Genomic DNA, 16,935 nt, shown 5'->3' on the forward strand with positions numbered 1-16,935 from the left:
GGCGGGCATATATTATGCCAGAACAGGGTGTCAACGGTCTGCCAATGAAAGACGGGTTGATAACGTGGCTGGCAGGAAGAGAGTAACCCAGTGCTTGTTTTTGTTGGATCATCCCCTGGATTGGTCGGCTTGAGCGGGGGACAACGGACACGCAAAGACGGGAGTTTCTACAACCATGGTTTGATGAGGATGGGTACTCCGTACGGAGACTCGAGATGCTGGCATCACGATTGACAGGCTCCTTTCCACGGGGCGGGGGTTCATCTGTAGCCATGCATCTTGATGGCCGGGTGACCATCACGTATGTTATGGATAACATGGTGGAGCATCGCCGAGCGAATGGCACGGGCAAGTCCGAGGATCATTGTGGACAGTCCATTTGTACGAGACGTCGGCAACGATGAGAGCCCGTGGTTGTCCTCGCTTCTGCGTCTCTTGGCCGTCAACCGCAGATCACTAGATCATGCGCCTCGAATGCCATGTACGTGGCGGCAGCAGCACGGCATTGGGGAAGCTCCACGTCGCACAGATCAGCAGATGCTTTACCGGTGATGTGGCCATCCGTACGGAGTACTGCGTACACGTATGCAGCTCGGCCATAGTTGCGTTGTGCTGCAGCGTCGCATGAGCCCCCTCCCCCTCCCCCTCCCCTCATTGCCGGCTGCGAAATGCAGCCCTGGAACAGAACGCAGTCATGTACACCGGAGCAGAGTTGAAAATGCCAAGGATACGTAGGAGACGGGGCCTCGCCCTAGCAAAACTTATTAGCAGACCCATCCGGCAAGTTCCTGAACACGTACATTGACGTGGTACGTACCTGACCGTGGTCAGCATGGCCTCGCGCCAGTGTCCTCGACGCACGCGCCGTGGAAATGGGGACGGCCAGGGCCGTCTCACACGAATCTTGCCGAACCCGGGGCGGTCAGCTCCACAGATCGATGGAGCGTGTCATGCAGGGCATTCCTGGCTGTTGTGGTCACTGGTGGCTGTCCAGCAAGAACTTCAGAGCCGTTCCAGCACAACGACGGGGTAGCAGTACACCGTCCCGTGCAGGTCTGCACGTACATCCATGGATGCGGTTGCCTATCGTGGCGTTTCTCGATATATCATCACGGCCGAGGGTTGCGCCGCGTCAGTGAGGAACGGCCAGAAAATGGCGCGAGGGGCAAGAGGGCCTTCTTGGAGTCTTGACGTTGAGAGAAGGGAGAAGCTGCACGTGCAGGCGTCCGGCGGCAGGCGTCCAGGGAATAAGCCGCGGAGATTTTTGCCTTTGTCCGTGCTTCTTTCCTCGCCAGCAAAGCAGAGGCAAGGACGGGCGAGTGGCGCATAGTGGCGCACGAGTACGGCCGTCATAACTTGATAATCTAGAGAACTACCTGCTTTGAGAAGTAGGTAGGTACTTCGTGGCGCAAGTATGGCCAAGTACCTGCGGCCTAGGTATTTCGACCTGGAACGTGTAGATCTGTGAACGGAAGATTGACATGTGCGGTGCAACACACATTGGGTTGGGGTGCGGGGATGAACGCAGCAACAACCAAGTGCCAAGCAATTGATTGCGGGTACTGATACTACCTGCCAAGGTACCTGCCGACTTACAAGTGCTTAGGTCCTCCGGTTGTAACTACCTAGGTACTTACGTGGAGTGCGTTTCCGTACATCCACGGCACACGCCCGCTCAGTACCGAGGTACTTGAGTCTTGGATGCATGTACAGTACTCGCCATGGGCACGGAGTCACGTCCGGTCGACTTTGGTCACGTCTGCGTTCGTTTCGCCGCCGCGCTGCTGGCTTCAATGTTCGCCGTCGACCGCCTCCCACACCCCAGCTTCACGAGGCGGTCTATGCGCGCCAGGGTCGAATGTTGCTGCAGATTTTCCGACGAATTACGCGCCATGTCGAGTCTGGACTGACTGACGCCTGTCCGTCGATGCGCCGCTTCTGTGCCGCCGCCAATTCGGACTCCGTACCTGGATTCCATGTCGACCACGATTCGGAAGCGCCCCACCACCCCCAACGCACGTCGCCCCATAAAGAAATGGGAAACCCTCGGGCAGCCTTCATCGTGTGTTGCTGACCCTTCTTTTGAACGCCAGGCCTCGCTCCCTACTTCTCCCAAAAGTCTACTCGTAGTCTGCCTTTTCAATTTTCGAGTATCGGTATACTTCTTAGCGACGGGCAGTCCTTCTTGCGTCTACTCCTCCGGCCCAAGCAGCCCTTCCAGCTTCCGAGCTTGAAGCCACCTTCGCCAAGCGAAACGCTGGCGGGAACTCGGTCACGTTGGCTCGCCCGGCCTTGTTTCTGGCTCAGGTCCAGCTCTGTTTTACTCTGGCCATCCTCTGCGAGGTAATTGCAGCCGTCGTATTGTCCAGCTCACGCCGGCCCAGGCCCTGCGCCGACCAACCTAAAAGTTATTTGAATACCGGCTGGCCAGTCTCACATACCTCGTCGAGACAAAAGCAGCCTGGGCTGTTGCTGCGACCTCTTCATCCTCGGTCGAGCAATATTGTTGACATTCCCGCCCTCATATTGGAGTCCAAAGCCTATCGTTTGCCCTTTTTCCCAGTCTCTCGGAATCCGGCAGCCTTGCGATTCAAACATTTGGACAACAAATAGCCATAAACATGGGCGACGACGGACCCCAACTCGTGCGGCCGATTCCCCGTCGACCATTCGATATGAATCTCTCGAGCGCGACACCCCCAGGCGATGACCTCGCCGACTACGACGACCCTTCTCAGGCTAGCTTTGGTTCCGGCCTCGATTTTTCAAGCCCGAGGTTCCTGCATCCCAATTTCGAGCGCGCCGAGTCTGCCGTATCGCTCAGCCGGCCACAGTCCATCATAAACTTGACTTCTTCGACCCTGATGGGGATATATTCCGTGGCGGCGTCGGACAGTCGGGATCGACTCTTTAATGATAATGATGAGCCAGATACGCCATGGGGAACTGGCGCGCATACTCCAATCAGACGCCCTAGCGTCAACGAGGCGACTTATGAACTTATGCGCGATCGCTCTCACTTTCCCAGGCGCTACTCTTCGTTTGGACCTTATGCGCAGGTTGAGCACGCCGTATCATATTCCACCTTCGATTCCGTTACGTCCCTCACATTTCGTGGCACTCTACTGTTCTTGCTCGGCTTGGGTTACGGCGCCCTCGTCACACGCCTTCACAACGAGCAGAGCCATTTGCCCCCGATTCCTGACGACAGTATCCTGAAACCCGGAAACAATTGGAGGTATCTGGCCTTTTGGGGTGTAGCGGGCGTCGGGCTGGGCTCGTTGTTGCCGTGGTTCGACAGACTATGGGATAACATCTTTGGCAGCGAGGGCGACAACGTCGTCGATGACAGCCGAGCTGGCCCGGGCACCGACTGGGCTCTAGTCGTGCGAGCTATTGGGGCATTTGTTGGCATCATTTTTGCCATTGTGAGTTCCAATATCCAACAGCGGCGCCTCCATGTCACGAGTGACTGACGAATTCTTCCAGCGCAAGCTGTCGTGGGCATCTACCCTTCAAGTCTCGGCGACATTGGCACTGGTCAATCCCTTGTTATGGTGGCTCATAGATCGCAGTAAGCCTGGATTCGTTCTGTCTGCTGCTGTTGGCCTGACTGGCTCGATCCTTTTTCTCCGTGTCGACCCGGAGATTATGCCTGCGCCATTAGGACTGTCACCTCGTAATTTTTCAAATGTCTTTGAAGGCGACCCCTTTACACTAGGCGGCTTAGCCACGCGGAAAACTGTTGAAACAGGCGTGTGGATGCTCAGCGTGCTGTTTTGCAGCTGTCTCTGCTTTGGCAATATTGGTCGCAGGCTGACGTGGAATAGATCGAGCGGGAGATGGGGTGTGGTTCGATAGAGGCGCTCTTTTTCTTTTCTTTTTTTTTTTTTTCTGCGATTCTCGAGGTTATCTGGCAGCATGTGGCAAGCAGCGCAGCTTCATGAGGAGATTCATGTTCGCCCTCTATTTGGATAATGGGTGCTGTAGTGGTTAAGTTTGTCTGTAAGTTCATGATACCCGTATGGCTGGGTCAGAGGATAACCATGAGAAACATGGAAAAAGCCCGGCTATAGAAGCGAATATTCGATCATTATCACACTTTGTGGTTGGCCGTGTATATGCATGCATATTATGTCTTGGGTGGTGTGCGAGCCGTGCTGGGCTCGAGAATCCGTGGTGAGATGTTTTCCCTTTCCTGAGCTACCCGACAACACAACTATTGCGCTTGTCTGTGGCTATGTCTTCATATTGGTTCCAATAATGGTCGCTGCTCCAGCCAGCGCATAGTCAAACCACTTCTGAATGTAGCACTGCAAAACAGGCGAATACTGTGGGTAGTTGGGACGCCCATTTCGGAGTGGCATGCATACCAAAGACGACAGGACAGGACATGTAGTTACAATATTTCCAGGCGCCGGACTTGACGGCCAAATCGAGTACGTCGTCGGTAGCTTTCGAACAATACTTGAGGGCATGTAGGTAGTAGCTGTAAGTCGAAACCATCGGCTTGCAACGGTTATTAGCTAGCACTCTGGTGCAAGCCACATCTTTCAAGGAGTGACGCCAACGACTTTTTCTGCCTCGGGAACCGTTAGCAAGCGACGGAATGATGGGATTATACCTCTGTGCCGGATACAGGCTGTAGAGACAGGCCCTGATCTGAAGGACAGCACGGATTAGGCACGCCGCCACCACTGTAGGAGTTGGCCAAAATGAAAAATCGTGACTAGCGGCGATGATGCGAATGACGTCTTGTACGGATCGAGGCCAATCGTGACCATCAGCCCTCATTCCTTCAGCACCCCCACTGTGGGGCCCTTGAGTCGTACTCGTTGGGGCCCGGGGGGGAAGGAAGGAAGCCAACGCTAGCGATCGCCTCTAACACCAATCTTCAGGGTCCTCCAGTAACTTACATCATGACGATTCTGTCGTGATGTACGTTGGGTCTTGATGGGAACGCCGACGACTCAATGGAGCCGTCTTGCGCTCTACATCTCAAAATAAAAGACACAGGATGAATCCATGCATGACGCTGCTTAATGGTGCAGAAATCTGCAGGCCTTCTGGCCCCTGGGCTACCTACCGGTGCTTCCTTCGCTCCTGCCGCCTCTGTGTGATGACGCGACATATGACGTAGCCTGCAACTCCCCAGGTAGGCTCGGCGGGAAGGTGCGAGTCGCTTGCTTCTCTGCTCGGCAGGTAGTCCAACGGAAACTGGGGAGCGTCAACGGCTCGGTTACGCATCAAGTTTAGAACCAGACAAGACTACAGCCTTGCAGCTTCACACCATCGCCAGCAGTTGAGCGTCATCCAAATCCCAAGGGTCCTGGGGCCTCGCCTCAGCCGATCCCGGGCACGAGCAGTGCGGAGCCATCCAGAGTCCCAGACACGCCATGCATGACGATGACTTTCCACCCCCCGTAACCGTCGGCTCCTACGTCAACGGTATTTTCCCTTCCCTACGTCTCGGCCACTCACCCCGTCTTCCAGTATCACACATCACACACCAGCTTGAAAGCCGGCCCGTTATTGTGGAGATCGAGTCTGGTTCTTTCACCTCCCATTGACGTCGGATTTCGGCGATACGATATGAGGCCAACCCGGGTAGGCATACCGTCCGCCAGCTCCCAGCCTTGATCATCTGCAGGGGCGCATGCAAAGTTCAAACGGAAAGCATAATCATATTCGTCTATTTTCGCCGCCTCTCCATCCTAGGACCTACCGTTGTCTCTTGCCTTTCGCCGCCACTAATCCCAGCACCCTAGGGATCCGTATGCAAACCTTTTCCTGTTTCGTTTCAGAACCGCTGAACCCAAATTGGTAGAGTTGTCAGCATCCTCTGTCGGACTCTCCTCCCGCATTGGCGCGGGTGACCGAGTGGCATATTCATCGGCCGAAACCTTGCTTGCCGGTGCTTCCAGACTCTTGTTTTGCCAGACGTTTGAATTCTCGAAAGCCTTTGGCTGTACAGAAAAGCTCTGCCCTAACTGTCACAGATCGCCGAGATCATAGTTCGACCATTGAAGCGACACATTAAACCCTTCTCTCTGACTGCCCGAAGAAGCATTTTCGTTCGATCCACACGCTACCTCGGTGACTTGTTTGCCAGGGCTGCGTGCTCCGACTCTCATGCTCATGACATCACGTCAGTCTTCACTGGCTCATGCTCGAGCCGATGGGAATCCGGAGCATGTGCAAAATTTTGAGAGTCAACTGCAAGACACGAATTTCGAAGAGCATAGCACACAGAGCGAGATGCTTCTGGATGTCCCCGCACAACAGAAAGATGCCCATCGACTCCTGCCAGACTCTCAAGACCAACAACATGAAGGAGAGGACGGCAGGTACCCCAATCGAAACCTTATACCACGGCAAATACGTGACATCGTTCGTCTCTTCCAATGCCGTCAATGCTCGAAGCCGCTCAAGAATGCCGTAACTCTCCCTTGCGGTCGAAGTATATGCAGAGCATGCGTTCCTGCAACCCACCTCCGAACCAGCATCACATATCCCGCCATTCCTGATCGACTTCGGGGCTTCGGGTGCCCTTTTGTCGATTGTTCCAAGGAGCATGTCCTGAGTGATTGCAGCTTCGATGTGGTTCTCAACAAGGTTAGCCAGCTCATGGAAGATGAAATTTGTCGCGCTCAGCAAGCTGCCGCCCATGCAAGCATTTCAACTATTATACGGCTTCGAGACGCATGGGACGTTGCTGGCCTACCCTCGATGAATGATAATCACCATGATGCCCGAAATATGCCAGGTGGCCGGCTGGTGGCGACATGGTGCTTGGCCGCAGAAGGCCATTTGTCGGCCGACGCTGAAGTCACCTATTACCAGGACAATCCTCCGGAGAGGTCTCAGGATGATATCTCAGATTTCGACGTCAAGGCTTTAAATCGCCTGCAAAGTATCACTCGCAACGAGGTAGACTGCCAGGTGTGCTATGCATTGTTTCACGACCCGTTCACAACGGGCTGTGGGCACACGTTTTGTCGCTCATGTCTACATCGGACATTGGATCATTCGCATCGATGTCCCGTTTGCCGTTGCACACTTGCCATCAACCCTCTACTAAATTCCGGTCTGTGCCCATCGAATGAGTCCATCACTCGGCTTATTGAGCTGTTTTGGCCCGATGAGAAGGCGGCTCGGGACCAGGATGTCGCGTCAGATATCGCTGCGCAGCACCAAGATCTTGACTTGCCATTGTTTGTCTGCACGCTTGCATTTCCATCTATGCCTACCTTCCTCCACATTTTCGAGCCTAGGTACCGATTGATGGTTCGGCGGGCATTAGAGGGAAACAGGACATTCGGCATGGTCTTGCCAAAACGTTCCCGAAGCCCAGACGACGCCCATTTTTACGAACTAGGCACACTCTTGCGAATCGTCAACGCTGAGTTCTATTCCGACGGCCGGAGTTTGATTGAAACAGTCGGTCTGACCAGATTCAAGGTTTTGCGGCATGGAGAACTAGATGGGTACACAGTTGCAAAGACGGAACGTCTCGACGACATGTCCCTCGAGGAGGAGGAAGCTATCGAAGCTGCTGAAGCTGCTGCAGCTGCTGCAGCGGCTGGGAGTTCTGATGCCAGCGTTTTCAACAGTGATTCCGCCACCGATGCGGACAATTCTGTACTTGAGAACTTGGACGGGACCAAGCCAGAGACCGGGCTACCAGGCGGCCCCCAAATCCCGACGACGACTTCAGATCTGCAAGCCATGTCGACGCAAAATCTAATGAGTTATGCCACAGCTTTCGTGGCACGCATGCGTGGACAAAGTGTTCCATGGTTGACAGCCCGTATGTTCGGCATATATGGAGAGTGCCCAAGCGACCCAGCCGTCTTCCCATGGTGGTTTGCCAGCATGCTACCGGTAAAGGATCTCGAAAAATATCGATTGTTGGGTACATATAGTGTTCGTGAACGACTCAAGATCTGTTGTAGTTGGATTTTGGAGTGGGAAACGACAAGATGGTAAGTAGTTTTACTGCTCTCTGGTTCTGGAATAAGCCTTCCTCCCCTTGCCTGCCGTACTCGACGCGCTAGATGGATAAGAGCTAAAGAGTTTCAGGGCTAATCTAGTCGAGCCGCGGTTAGGTCGTTTCGCGATTGCGCTATTCTCTGAGGATTAATGTCCAGGCACAGGTCCCATTTCCCTTCAGGAGGTTGAGTGTACAAATTGCGTTCCGAGAGGCCGAGACTGGATAGACATGTCGTGTTTGCATAGCTTCGTTATTATCATTCGCAGTCTGTATTATTGAACGATGAATAAATATGGAATATGATACCCCGACAGTCTACTGCAAACCCAACTAGCATGAATGGGTCGCATTTCTATTTCAGATTGTATCGCAAAAATATATGTCCGTTTTTATTTCCCCAGGTCAAGCATCGCCAGATGGTATCCCACGACAAAATCACCACATGTTCTCGTCTACTCTCCCCCCCGTACTTGCCGCCATCGTCGCATCTCCCCAGGCGGGAGTATCCGGCGCGGCACTCCATGAACCAGGCATGACATTGTTGTGTGCCTCCGCGGGGGGGGGCATTATCGCCTTGCGCGGCATCGCCCCATTGTCCAGTATTACTATCGACATTCCCGTTCTGCGCATCCTGATTTCCCCAGGTGCCGTTGCCGGTAGAAGGCTGTCCTCCATCAGGCCACCCACTTCCACAGTTGCCGGTATCATGGTTGTTGCTCCAACCCGAGTCCTGATTATCCCCGCCATTGAATTGCTGAGAACCTCCCTGCTTTCCATTACCATTGTCATTCCACGTATTGTCCTGTGTCTGATTGTCCCACGTGCCCGTGGCTCCTCCATTGCCGTTCCCCCATCCACTCTGCTCCGGCTGACCCGTGGGTTTCTGGCTTTCGAGTTTAGCAGGGCTCACATTCTTGGGGCTCGCGTTCCGTACGGAGCCGTTGCTGCCTCCAAACCCACTGAATTGAGATCTGGTCTTGTTTGGAAGATACGGATTAGCTTTCCCAGGGGGGAAAACATTGTTCCCGCCAGCAACATCCTGGCCTTTGCTCGATGGAGCTGCGCCGGCAGCGTTTACAGCAGGGTTCACCAGACTGAATGCTCCCTTGTTTTGGCTCTGATTCTGAGTTGCTGGCTGCATGCTCGGCCACGGTGCGCCCGGGAAAGCACCGGGATACCCGGCGAAACCCATGGGAGCGAACGCGTTCCAGGCCGGCATTGCCATTCCCTGTGTGATGGGTACATGTTCCATGCCGGACTTGTCTTGGGCCCTTTCAAAGCCGTGGTAGTACGGGTTCTGAGTCGGATGCGGCATGCCGATTGGTAAAGGTAGAAGTGAGGGGTCCCGCTTGGGATATAGAGACTGGTGGTGATGTCCGTAAACGGGACCGTGATATATTCTAACAATGTTATTTTCGGCGTCATAGTAGGCGTTTGGGATGGGATCTTCAGGGGTTTCGATGACTCTTTCGGTGTGAACGACTTCTGCACGCATGGGGGCAATGAGGTTCGGACGGCGAAGATGAGGGCAGGGGTAGGGCCTTGGGTATCTGCTTTCTCTCTCCTGTCCGAGTTTCTTTTCTGAAGGTGGTGTTTTCTTTTCGGCTGCCTCTTTCGGGGGGGTTTCCGGCGGGTTTTCCGGTACTCCTTCGCCCTTGGATTTGTCGTCCTTCTGTCCGTTCTTAGTTTGGTCTTCCTTCTTATCCCCATCTTCATTCTGGTCGTCGTTCTCTTTCTTCTTCTTCTTCTTCTTCTTCTTCTTCTTCTTCTTCTCCCGCTGCTTGTTTTCCTTCTTCTTCTCATTGCTGGAATCATCTGTGTCCTTGGCAGACTCTTCCTGCGACTCGCCATCCGAACTGTCCGCCTTGGTCTTCTCTTTCTCCTTGACCTTTCCTTTTTTCCCGCTATTTTTCTGACCTTTTTCACTCTCCTCGTCAGTTGTCGCTTCTGTGTCAGAATCGGAATCTTTGGGCTTTTTGGAGGCTTTGGTAGTTTTGCTCTGCTGTTTCTGCCGACCACGAAGACAACTGGAACACTCACCAGTGGGATGGGGTTCGGAGTCATCTTCGCTATCAGAAAGTATTGCCGGTTCTTTTGTCTTTTCTCTGTTCTTTTTACTTTTGCTCTTCTGGGGAGACGGTGAATCGCTTGCTTTTGAGTCGCTCGACTCGGCAGAGATCTCTGCTTCGGAATCGGTAGGCGCGTCTTCAGACTCGGATGATGCCGGGGACTTTTTCATGGAGGATTTCTTGGGCCTTTCTTCAAAGCGGACTTTTTTGACAGTTGCACCCAATGTGTTTTGTTTCTTGGAAGATCTCCCAGACCGAGGGTATGTTATTTTAACGGTATCTTCCTCCTTCTCGTCGTCGGTGAGTACTTCCACCGTGACAACGTCTCTTTTCTCGCGAGGCTTCTTGGGGATGGGCCCGAGGGCAGAGGCAATGGTAGTGCCAACGACATACTCGCAGAAGAGAAGCGCTTTTGAGGGCCGCTTTTTCTTGCTAGGCATTCTTGGGGGTCTTTATTGAGAGCTCCTTTGCTGAGCAATTTGAATTGGCCGGGCATGCGCGAGAAATGAACTTTGTCATCGAGTGGCAGACGGAGTCGTCGTGGCGATCAGACCAGCAGCCACCTACCCAGGCAGAGGTGAAGAGATGGAACGAACGATATGGATTTTCGGGTTGGGATGACCTGGTACAAGATGAGATGGACGGGAAAGGATGTGAACATTGAAGGCGAATTCTGGGTCGAGCTGTGAAGACGGCTGGCTGCCAGCTGTCAAGCTTGCGGCGGACCGCCAACGCATGAGATTGGCGGAAGACGGAATCGATTGAGATGAAAGGCTGTGGTTTCCCGTTTGACAGTTTCTTTTTTTAAGTTTTTTTTTGTATATTCTTCAGATCAAGAGATGTCGGCACACTCGGCCGGAATTGTCCGTGGAAACGTCGCAAACGGCGTCCCCAGGCCAGATTTTATATGAGTGTCTGACGTCTCTTTGGACAACGACGGTTAGCAAACCGCTTCCTTGGACGGAGTCACAACCAAGGTCGAGGGCTGATAGGCGTCTGCAACATGAAGTCTAGAGCAAAACGAATCGACAAGAAATGGCCCATCGCGGGAGAGGCCCATAGCAATGCCTAGTCAATAGAGACCACCTCGAGCAGTCGACTGGAATATGGGGTGAGCCACGTTCGGACGCAGGCAAGATGCAGAGTCGTCTCAATTTTTTGTCGCTCAGCTTTGGCAAATTCTTCGTATCATTGCTTGTATGCCGGGAGGCACACGACACTGTGCGGTAGTTTGATCCCAGAAAACTACAGCTGCGAGCATCTTTAAAAGCTCGATCTAGCTCGCTGGGTAGCAGACAAGGGTCCGACTTATACTCTTGGTCCGATTTAGGCTATTGAAACAAGTGATTACTCTGGCGGCTGATTCTGTCTGTGAAAGCCCTGGGCTGTTCGTCCCAGAGCCATGAGTTCTTGTAAAATCTCACCGTTTCCGAGTATTTGTTTTCATTTCCTTTCCTCGCTCTCCTAAGTTATCAGCATGTACTACGGTCAGCTGGTGTTTGTTTGGCAATTGCTTGGCTCGAATAACCATTCTTTGTCAGCTTTCGTTTTTCGTGGCGCAAATGTCACCGCAGACGAACTCGTTGGTGGCCATGGCGAACCAGTGTGTTACGAATAGAGTTGGCTTTTATATGTCAGCCGCATCCTGTAGAGGTGTGGTCAAGGTTTACTGGCATGGGAGGTATCGGCCACAACCAGCTATATCTGACTTTGGGTGGCAAATGTATTTCTTGATTCGTTGCAGTCAAAACTTTCCGTACACTTATATTCCGCAGACGCTGTGGGATCAAAACCCAAACAGCAGCAAAATATAATTCCAACTCTGCAATTTCCTCTCATTTTCCCAGGCTCATGCTTTGTGCTGGAATTCATTATCATACAAGTCGGTTCAAAGACGTGACATCTCAAAGTCTCCTTCTAAGCTTGTCCTTGGGCGCCTGATTCACTGACGTGTCCCTCGTTACAATTCGTCATCCTTCTCGCACTTCTTGACTTGGTAATTGACTGTGTCATTTCCGGTCCCCCAGACCTTGGGCTTGAAGTCAAGGTACACGAGCTCATTCTTCCCGGGCTTCCATTCTCCATTTGTGTCTCTGTAATACACCATCTCGCCACTGCCGGCGTCTCGAACCTCGACGGTCGTGTGAGAGAATGTGCCGTCCGTTGACCACTCCAGCTTGTAGCAGGCGTCCCTCTTCACGGGGAAGGGCTTGGAGCAGCGGATGTTCCCATCGCTATCGAGGCATTTCTCCACTGCGTAGTCAAGCACTTCGCCTTTGGAAACGGTGTCACCAGCTAGAAGGACGGTGCGTTAGATAGCCAAAACGGTCAATTTTTGAACGGAGCACCCGTACTTAATTTGACGCTAGCGAGAGCCAGGCCTGCAGTGGCGATCTTCTGAATATCGGGGACATACATGATGAGAGTCGGCGGTTGACTGGGGTAGAAAAGAAGCAGATAGATTGGAAGACAGTAGATTGGTGCGGGCGAATTTGTTGTTGAAGATGTGATGGAAGAGCAAAGTAACTACGCTCCTTCAGAAACAAGAAGTCTTGGTACGGGGGGCGAGCGGGCAGATTTTGAACCTAAGAACCTTGCAACGAGTTGCTAAAACTTATTCGCATCATCGATGACGTTGGTGCATGATGCCTTGGTCCTGGCTAACCCTGACGTTGCCTAATTTGGAAAGCGGGGCTGTATTATGGATCAACCCCACACGTGCATATTCAAACGTCGACATCCCGCCAGTTAAACGAGGAGTTGCTAGTCACCCGGGTGTGCGCTGCCAAGTAGTTATTCGCGCACTGTGGGCTTTTGACCGTATGCCCAACTCGTAATGGACAAGCTGCGTTGTTGAAGCTCCTTACTATTCTGCCTCTGCTCGTCTTGATTATTGTTCAGTTCAGGCCGCTGGAGATGGTGATGTGGCTGCTCAAGTCAGTAATCCGGTGACTCAGGCAAGCATAGAGTCATACGAGGCCGTGCCATCTTGACTCTTGGCTTGGTGCATGTCAGGATGGTACGGATGTATAGTCGCGTAATATTTCATCACAGTTCCATCAATATATTCGACAGAATGCCTCTCTAGATATTTTTTTTTTTTTTTTTTTTTTTCAAGTAGTTAACTAGGTACCTAGCAATTTCAAGTTTTCAAACCTCGAGAGGGAAAATGGGCAAGGGGAGGAAACTACCCTGTACCTATGTACCTGAATCCTAGAACCCCGCACTAGAACGTTTTGGGATGTCGGATCGTTGCTCCAGACTCCACCCCTCGCAGCCCTTGAGCCCCTCCGGAAAACATCAAAAATCACCCCTCTTCTGACTCAGGACGACATACAAGCTTGCAACTCTTCTGCTCGGTCTAGTCACCACGGAGACGTGTCTCTCGGATTTGCTCCTATTGACAAGCCGTAGTCTAGGTGGAAGCCTTCGGTTTCAATTGCTTAAGGCAGCAATACCATATCCCACAGGTTCGAGCTCGCTCTCGATACATCAGTCGCCTCCCCTTCCACACCATTCTGTATGATGCCGGCCGGAGAGAAACTGTTGCATTCGACCAGCTACTGATCAAAAGACGCTATACTGCAGGGTCGCCATGGCTTCCTTGGCCGCTTCCGCACCAACCAACATTCCCGTCAGGGATGGTCCCCCGTCACAATCTGACGGTCAGCTACCCAGCTTCATCGTCGAGAGAAACCAGCTATTCGAAGAACTGAAGAAGAAACACGACGATACCGTAGCCTCGAAGCCTCGGAATCCAATCACTGTGTCGCTCACAGCTGGCCCGGACAATATCACTGAAGTCTCTGCTACCGCTTGGGAGACCACACCGGGTCAACTGTTGAAGCACGTTGCCAAGGTCATCGCTTCCGAGGCAGTCGTCGCCAAGGTCAATGGCGAGGTCTGGGATCTGACCCGACCTCTGGAGGCCGACTGTGCCGTGTCGTACTTGTCGTCAAAGGATCCCGAGGGTCGTGCTGTCTTCTGGCACTCGGCCGCACACGTGCTCGGCGAGGCTTGTGAACACCAGTTTGGCTGCATGCTGTCCCATGGGCCCCCAACCAATATGGGCTTCTTCTACGACATGGCCATGCAGGAGGGCGATGCCGTCAAGGAGACTGACCGCCCAGCCCTCGAGGCTTTAGCGAAGAAGTTCTTTAAGGAGAAGCAGCCATTCGAGCGAGTCGAGATTGCCAAAGAGGACCTACGAAAACTATTCGGCTACTCCAAGTACAAGATGCACTATATTGAGAAATTCGTCCCTGATGGCGGCTCCACCACCGTGTACCGCAACGGCTCCCTCGTCGATCTCTGCACCGGCCCGCACATCCAGAATACCAAGCAGATCTCCGCCTTCAAGATCATGGGCAACAGCTCAGCTTACTTCTTGGGTGATCAGACCAACGACTCCTTGCAGCGTATCTCTGGCGTTGCCTTTCCCAAGAATGACCAAATGAAGGAATGGCTTACCTACTTGGAGGAGGCCAAGAAGCGCGACCACCAGCTCATTGGAAAGAACCAGAAACTGTTTTGGTTCAGTCCGCTCTCCCCAGGCTCGCCATTCTTTCTCCCTCACGGCACTCGCATCTTCAATGCCATCCAGGCAATGCTTCGAGAACAGTACTGGATGCGTGGGTACGACGAAGTTCATTCTCCCCTCATGTACGATGTCCAGTTGTGGAAAACCTCGGGCCACTGGGATCACTACCAGGAGGACATGTTCCCTGTGCCATTAAAGCACACTCATGCTCCAGCGCCGGATTCCGCAGCAACTTCTGCGCCAGATGCTGGCAACAACACCGACAAACCGGCCGGCAAAGACGCCGAGCATGGCGGGCAAGTTGCAAAATTGGAACAGGAGAGGTTATTTGCCCTGAAACCAATGAACTGTCCTGGTCACGCTCTCATGTTCGCCAGTGAGGAGCGTTCCTATCGATCTCTTCCCTGGCGAGTCGCCGACTTCAGCGTTCTGCATCGCAATGAAGCCTCTGGCGCGCTTACCGGTCTTACTAGAGTCCGCAAGTTCCAGCAAGATGACGCGCACATATTCTGCACCCTCGACCAAGTCACTGATGAGCTCCGGGGCCTGTTCAAATTCATGACGCACGTGTACACCATGTTTGGATTCCCTTTCAAGTTGAAGCTCTCCACTCGTCCAGATTCCTACATGGGAAAGCTGTCCGACTGGGATGCAGCCGAGGATCGACTTAAGAAGGCTTTGCAGGAATTCAAGGGCGATGACTGGGCTATTAATCCCGGTGACGGTGCCTTCTACGGACCCAAGATCGATGTCACTGTCAATGATGCCCTGGGTAGAGAATTCCAGTGCGCCACTATCCAGCTTGACTTCCAGCTGCCACAAAACTTCAACCTCCTCTACCGCACCAACGAATCTACAGCCGATCGCGTCAGGGGAGAGGGAGAGGAGGAGAGCGGCATCCCCTCTGGCATGGCGAGACCCGTCATGATCCACCGAGCTGTCATCGGCTCCTTTGACCGTTTCATGGGCATCATCATTGAGCATTTTGCGGGCAAGTGGCCTTTCTGGCTGTCGCCGCGCCAAGTCATGGTCATTCCCATTATGAAGGATGCGGAGGACTATGCCAGGGAGGTGCGGGACCTCTTGCACGACGCGAGGCTCTACGCTGACGTCGATCTCTCGGGCAACACCCTGCAAAAGAAGATTCGTGCCGCTCAATTGGCTCAGTACAACTTTGTTATGGTTGTGGGTGCCGAGGAAATTGAGAAGCGAGCGGTGAACATACGAAACCGGGATGATCCCTCAAGTCAGCAAAAAGGCGCCATGGTTGATCTCGATGATGTTATCAAGCGCCTTGTAGAGTTGAAGGCCGAGAGACGATTGGTAAACGCCATCTGATAGACGAGGTGTTTGGGAGCGGTACTGAGACCCACGGGTAGGGGAAAAGAGAAAAGAAGAGTTTTGTCTAGCGTGGATTATGAAAGGAAATCAATGATTCTGACTTTATTACTCGGTACGTCGTGTGAATTGGCTTCTAGACTTGATGACTATTTTTCTGCCCAGAGTGACCCTTTTATTTCGACATGCTCCCTGGTAACCTGTATGCTGGGAGCATACTCTGTGACTTCAATTGTCACGTACAACTTCTGCAGCCACGAAAATTCATCTCCCAGTAAGTCCCTGTCGGAGTGAATAACCGTCTTAGTTTTGTACAGCTACTGCTGTCCTGACATAGATTAAAAAATGACGAAACCTAACTGACAGGGAGATGATGTCTCGGTTCTCGCTGGGTGCAATCAACCTCGCCGCTCTTTCAATCAAGACAAAATGGCATTCGATTTGCATGTCGAAATATCCACTTTGCTTCGCAACGCGACAGAGCCGACCTGGCAGTAATCCCCTAGCAACTGCATCCGCCGCCACGACGACTTGACAACGGCCGTCGGCTTCGCGAACGGGTCGTGTGCTGAGTATGCGTTGGCGATTCACGTAAGCCTCGATACGTCTGTCTCCTGCAGGCCTTGTTCCTCTCTGGCCTGTGATATTGCATGAAATGATTTGCTGGCGCCCGCTGGAAACGCAGAGGCTGCTTCTGACTCTTTCATTGCCTGCATGTCTACGGAATACCTGGCTAGTCATTTATTGGGCGTCATCTTCGAAACTGTGCGAATTCTCGGCACTCGCCCGAGTTCACCAGAGCCCAGAACCCCATTTTAGCCATTTTAGGCGGCGGTTCATGGCAAAATGAGAAGGAACGACGCAGCAATTAACTACGTAGTATGCATGTGCAGGCAACTCCCTACTCCTGCCTGCCAAAAGTGGAGGCCAACCTCCCAGGCTGCTGCTATCTTCCATGTTCCTCCCTCTCCCTCTTCAGTCGCCCAACAGGGAAC

General features: G+C 52.9%; 5 protein-coding genes across 5 annotated transcripts; 3 read left to right on the forward strand and 2 right to left on the reverse strand.

The window, feature by feature from the left end:
* Positions 1-2,621: 2,621 nt before the first annotated feature.
* MAM_01544 (INSIG domain-containing protein) lies at positions 2,622-3,861 on the forward strand (the record flags this gene model as incomplete). The annotated part of the gene is made up of 2 exons (XM_040820343.1): positions 2,622-3,428; positions 3,490-3,861. The coding sequence occupies 2 exons, from the start codon at positions 2,622-2,624 to the stop codon at positions 3,859-3,861; spliced, it is 1,179 nt and encodes a 392-aa protein (XP_040681831.1).
* A 2,277-nt stretch (positions 3,862-6,138) lies between these two features.
* On the forward strand, positions 6,139-7,989 carry MAM_01545 (PUA-like domain protein; the record flags this gene model as incomplete). The annotated part of the gene is made up of 1 exon (XM_040820344.1): positions 6,139-7,989. The coding sequence occupies one exon, from the start codon at positions 6,139-6,141 to the stop codon at positions 7,987-7,989; it is 1,851 nt and encodes a 616-aa protein (XP_040681832.1).
* A 356-nt stretch (positions 7,990-8,345) lies between these two features.
* Positions 8,346-10,502, reverse strand: MAM_01546 (uncharacterized protein; the record flags this gene model as incomplete). Its single annotated transcript, XM_040820345.1, has 1 exon — positions 8,346-10,502. The coding sequence occupies one exon, from the start codon at positions 10,500-10,502 to the stop codon at positions 8,346-8,348; it is 2,157 nt and encodes a 718-aa protein (XP_040681833.1).
* A 1,520-nt stretch (positions 10,503-12,022) lies between these two features.
* MAM_01547 (uncharacterized protein) lies at positions 12,023-12,480 on the reverse strand (the record flags this gene model as incomplete). Its single annotated transcript, XM_040820346.1, has 2 exons — positions 12,023-12,357; positions 12,417-12,480. 2 exons carry the CDS (start codon positions 12,478-12,480, stop codon positions 12,023-12,025), a joined length of 399 nt encoding a protein of 132 aa, XP_040681834.1.
* Positions 12,481-13,657: 1,177 nt separating this feature from the next.
* Positions 13,658-15,940, forward strand: MAM_01548 (Threonyl-tRNA synthetase, class IIa; the record flags this gene model as incomplete). Its single annotated transcript, XM_040820347.1, has 1 exon — positions 13,658-15,940. One exon carries the CDS (start codon positions 13,658-13,660, stop codon positions 15,938-15,940), a length of 2,283 nt encoding a protein of 760 aa, XP_040681835.1.
* Between the last annotated feature and the right edge of the window lie 995 nt (positions 15,941-16,935).

Source organism: Metarhizium album, assembly GCF_000804445.1.
Source record: "Metarhizium album ARSEF 1941 chromosome Unknown scaffold_2, whole genome shotgun sequence".
NCBI classification, from domain to species: domain Eukaryota; kingdom Fungi; phylum Ascomycota; class Sordariomycetes; order Hypocreales; family Clavicipitaceae; genus Metarhizium; species Metarhizium album.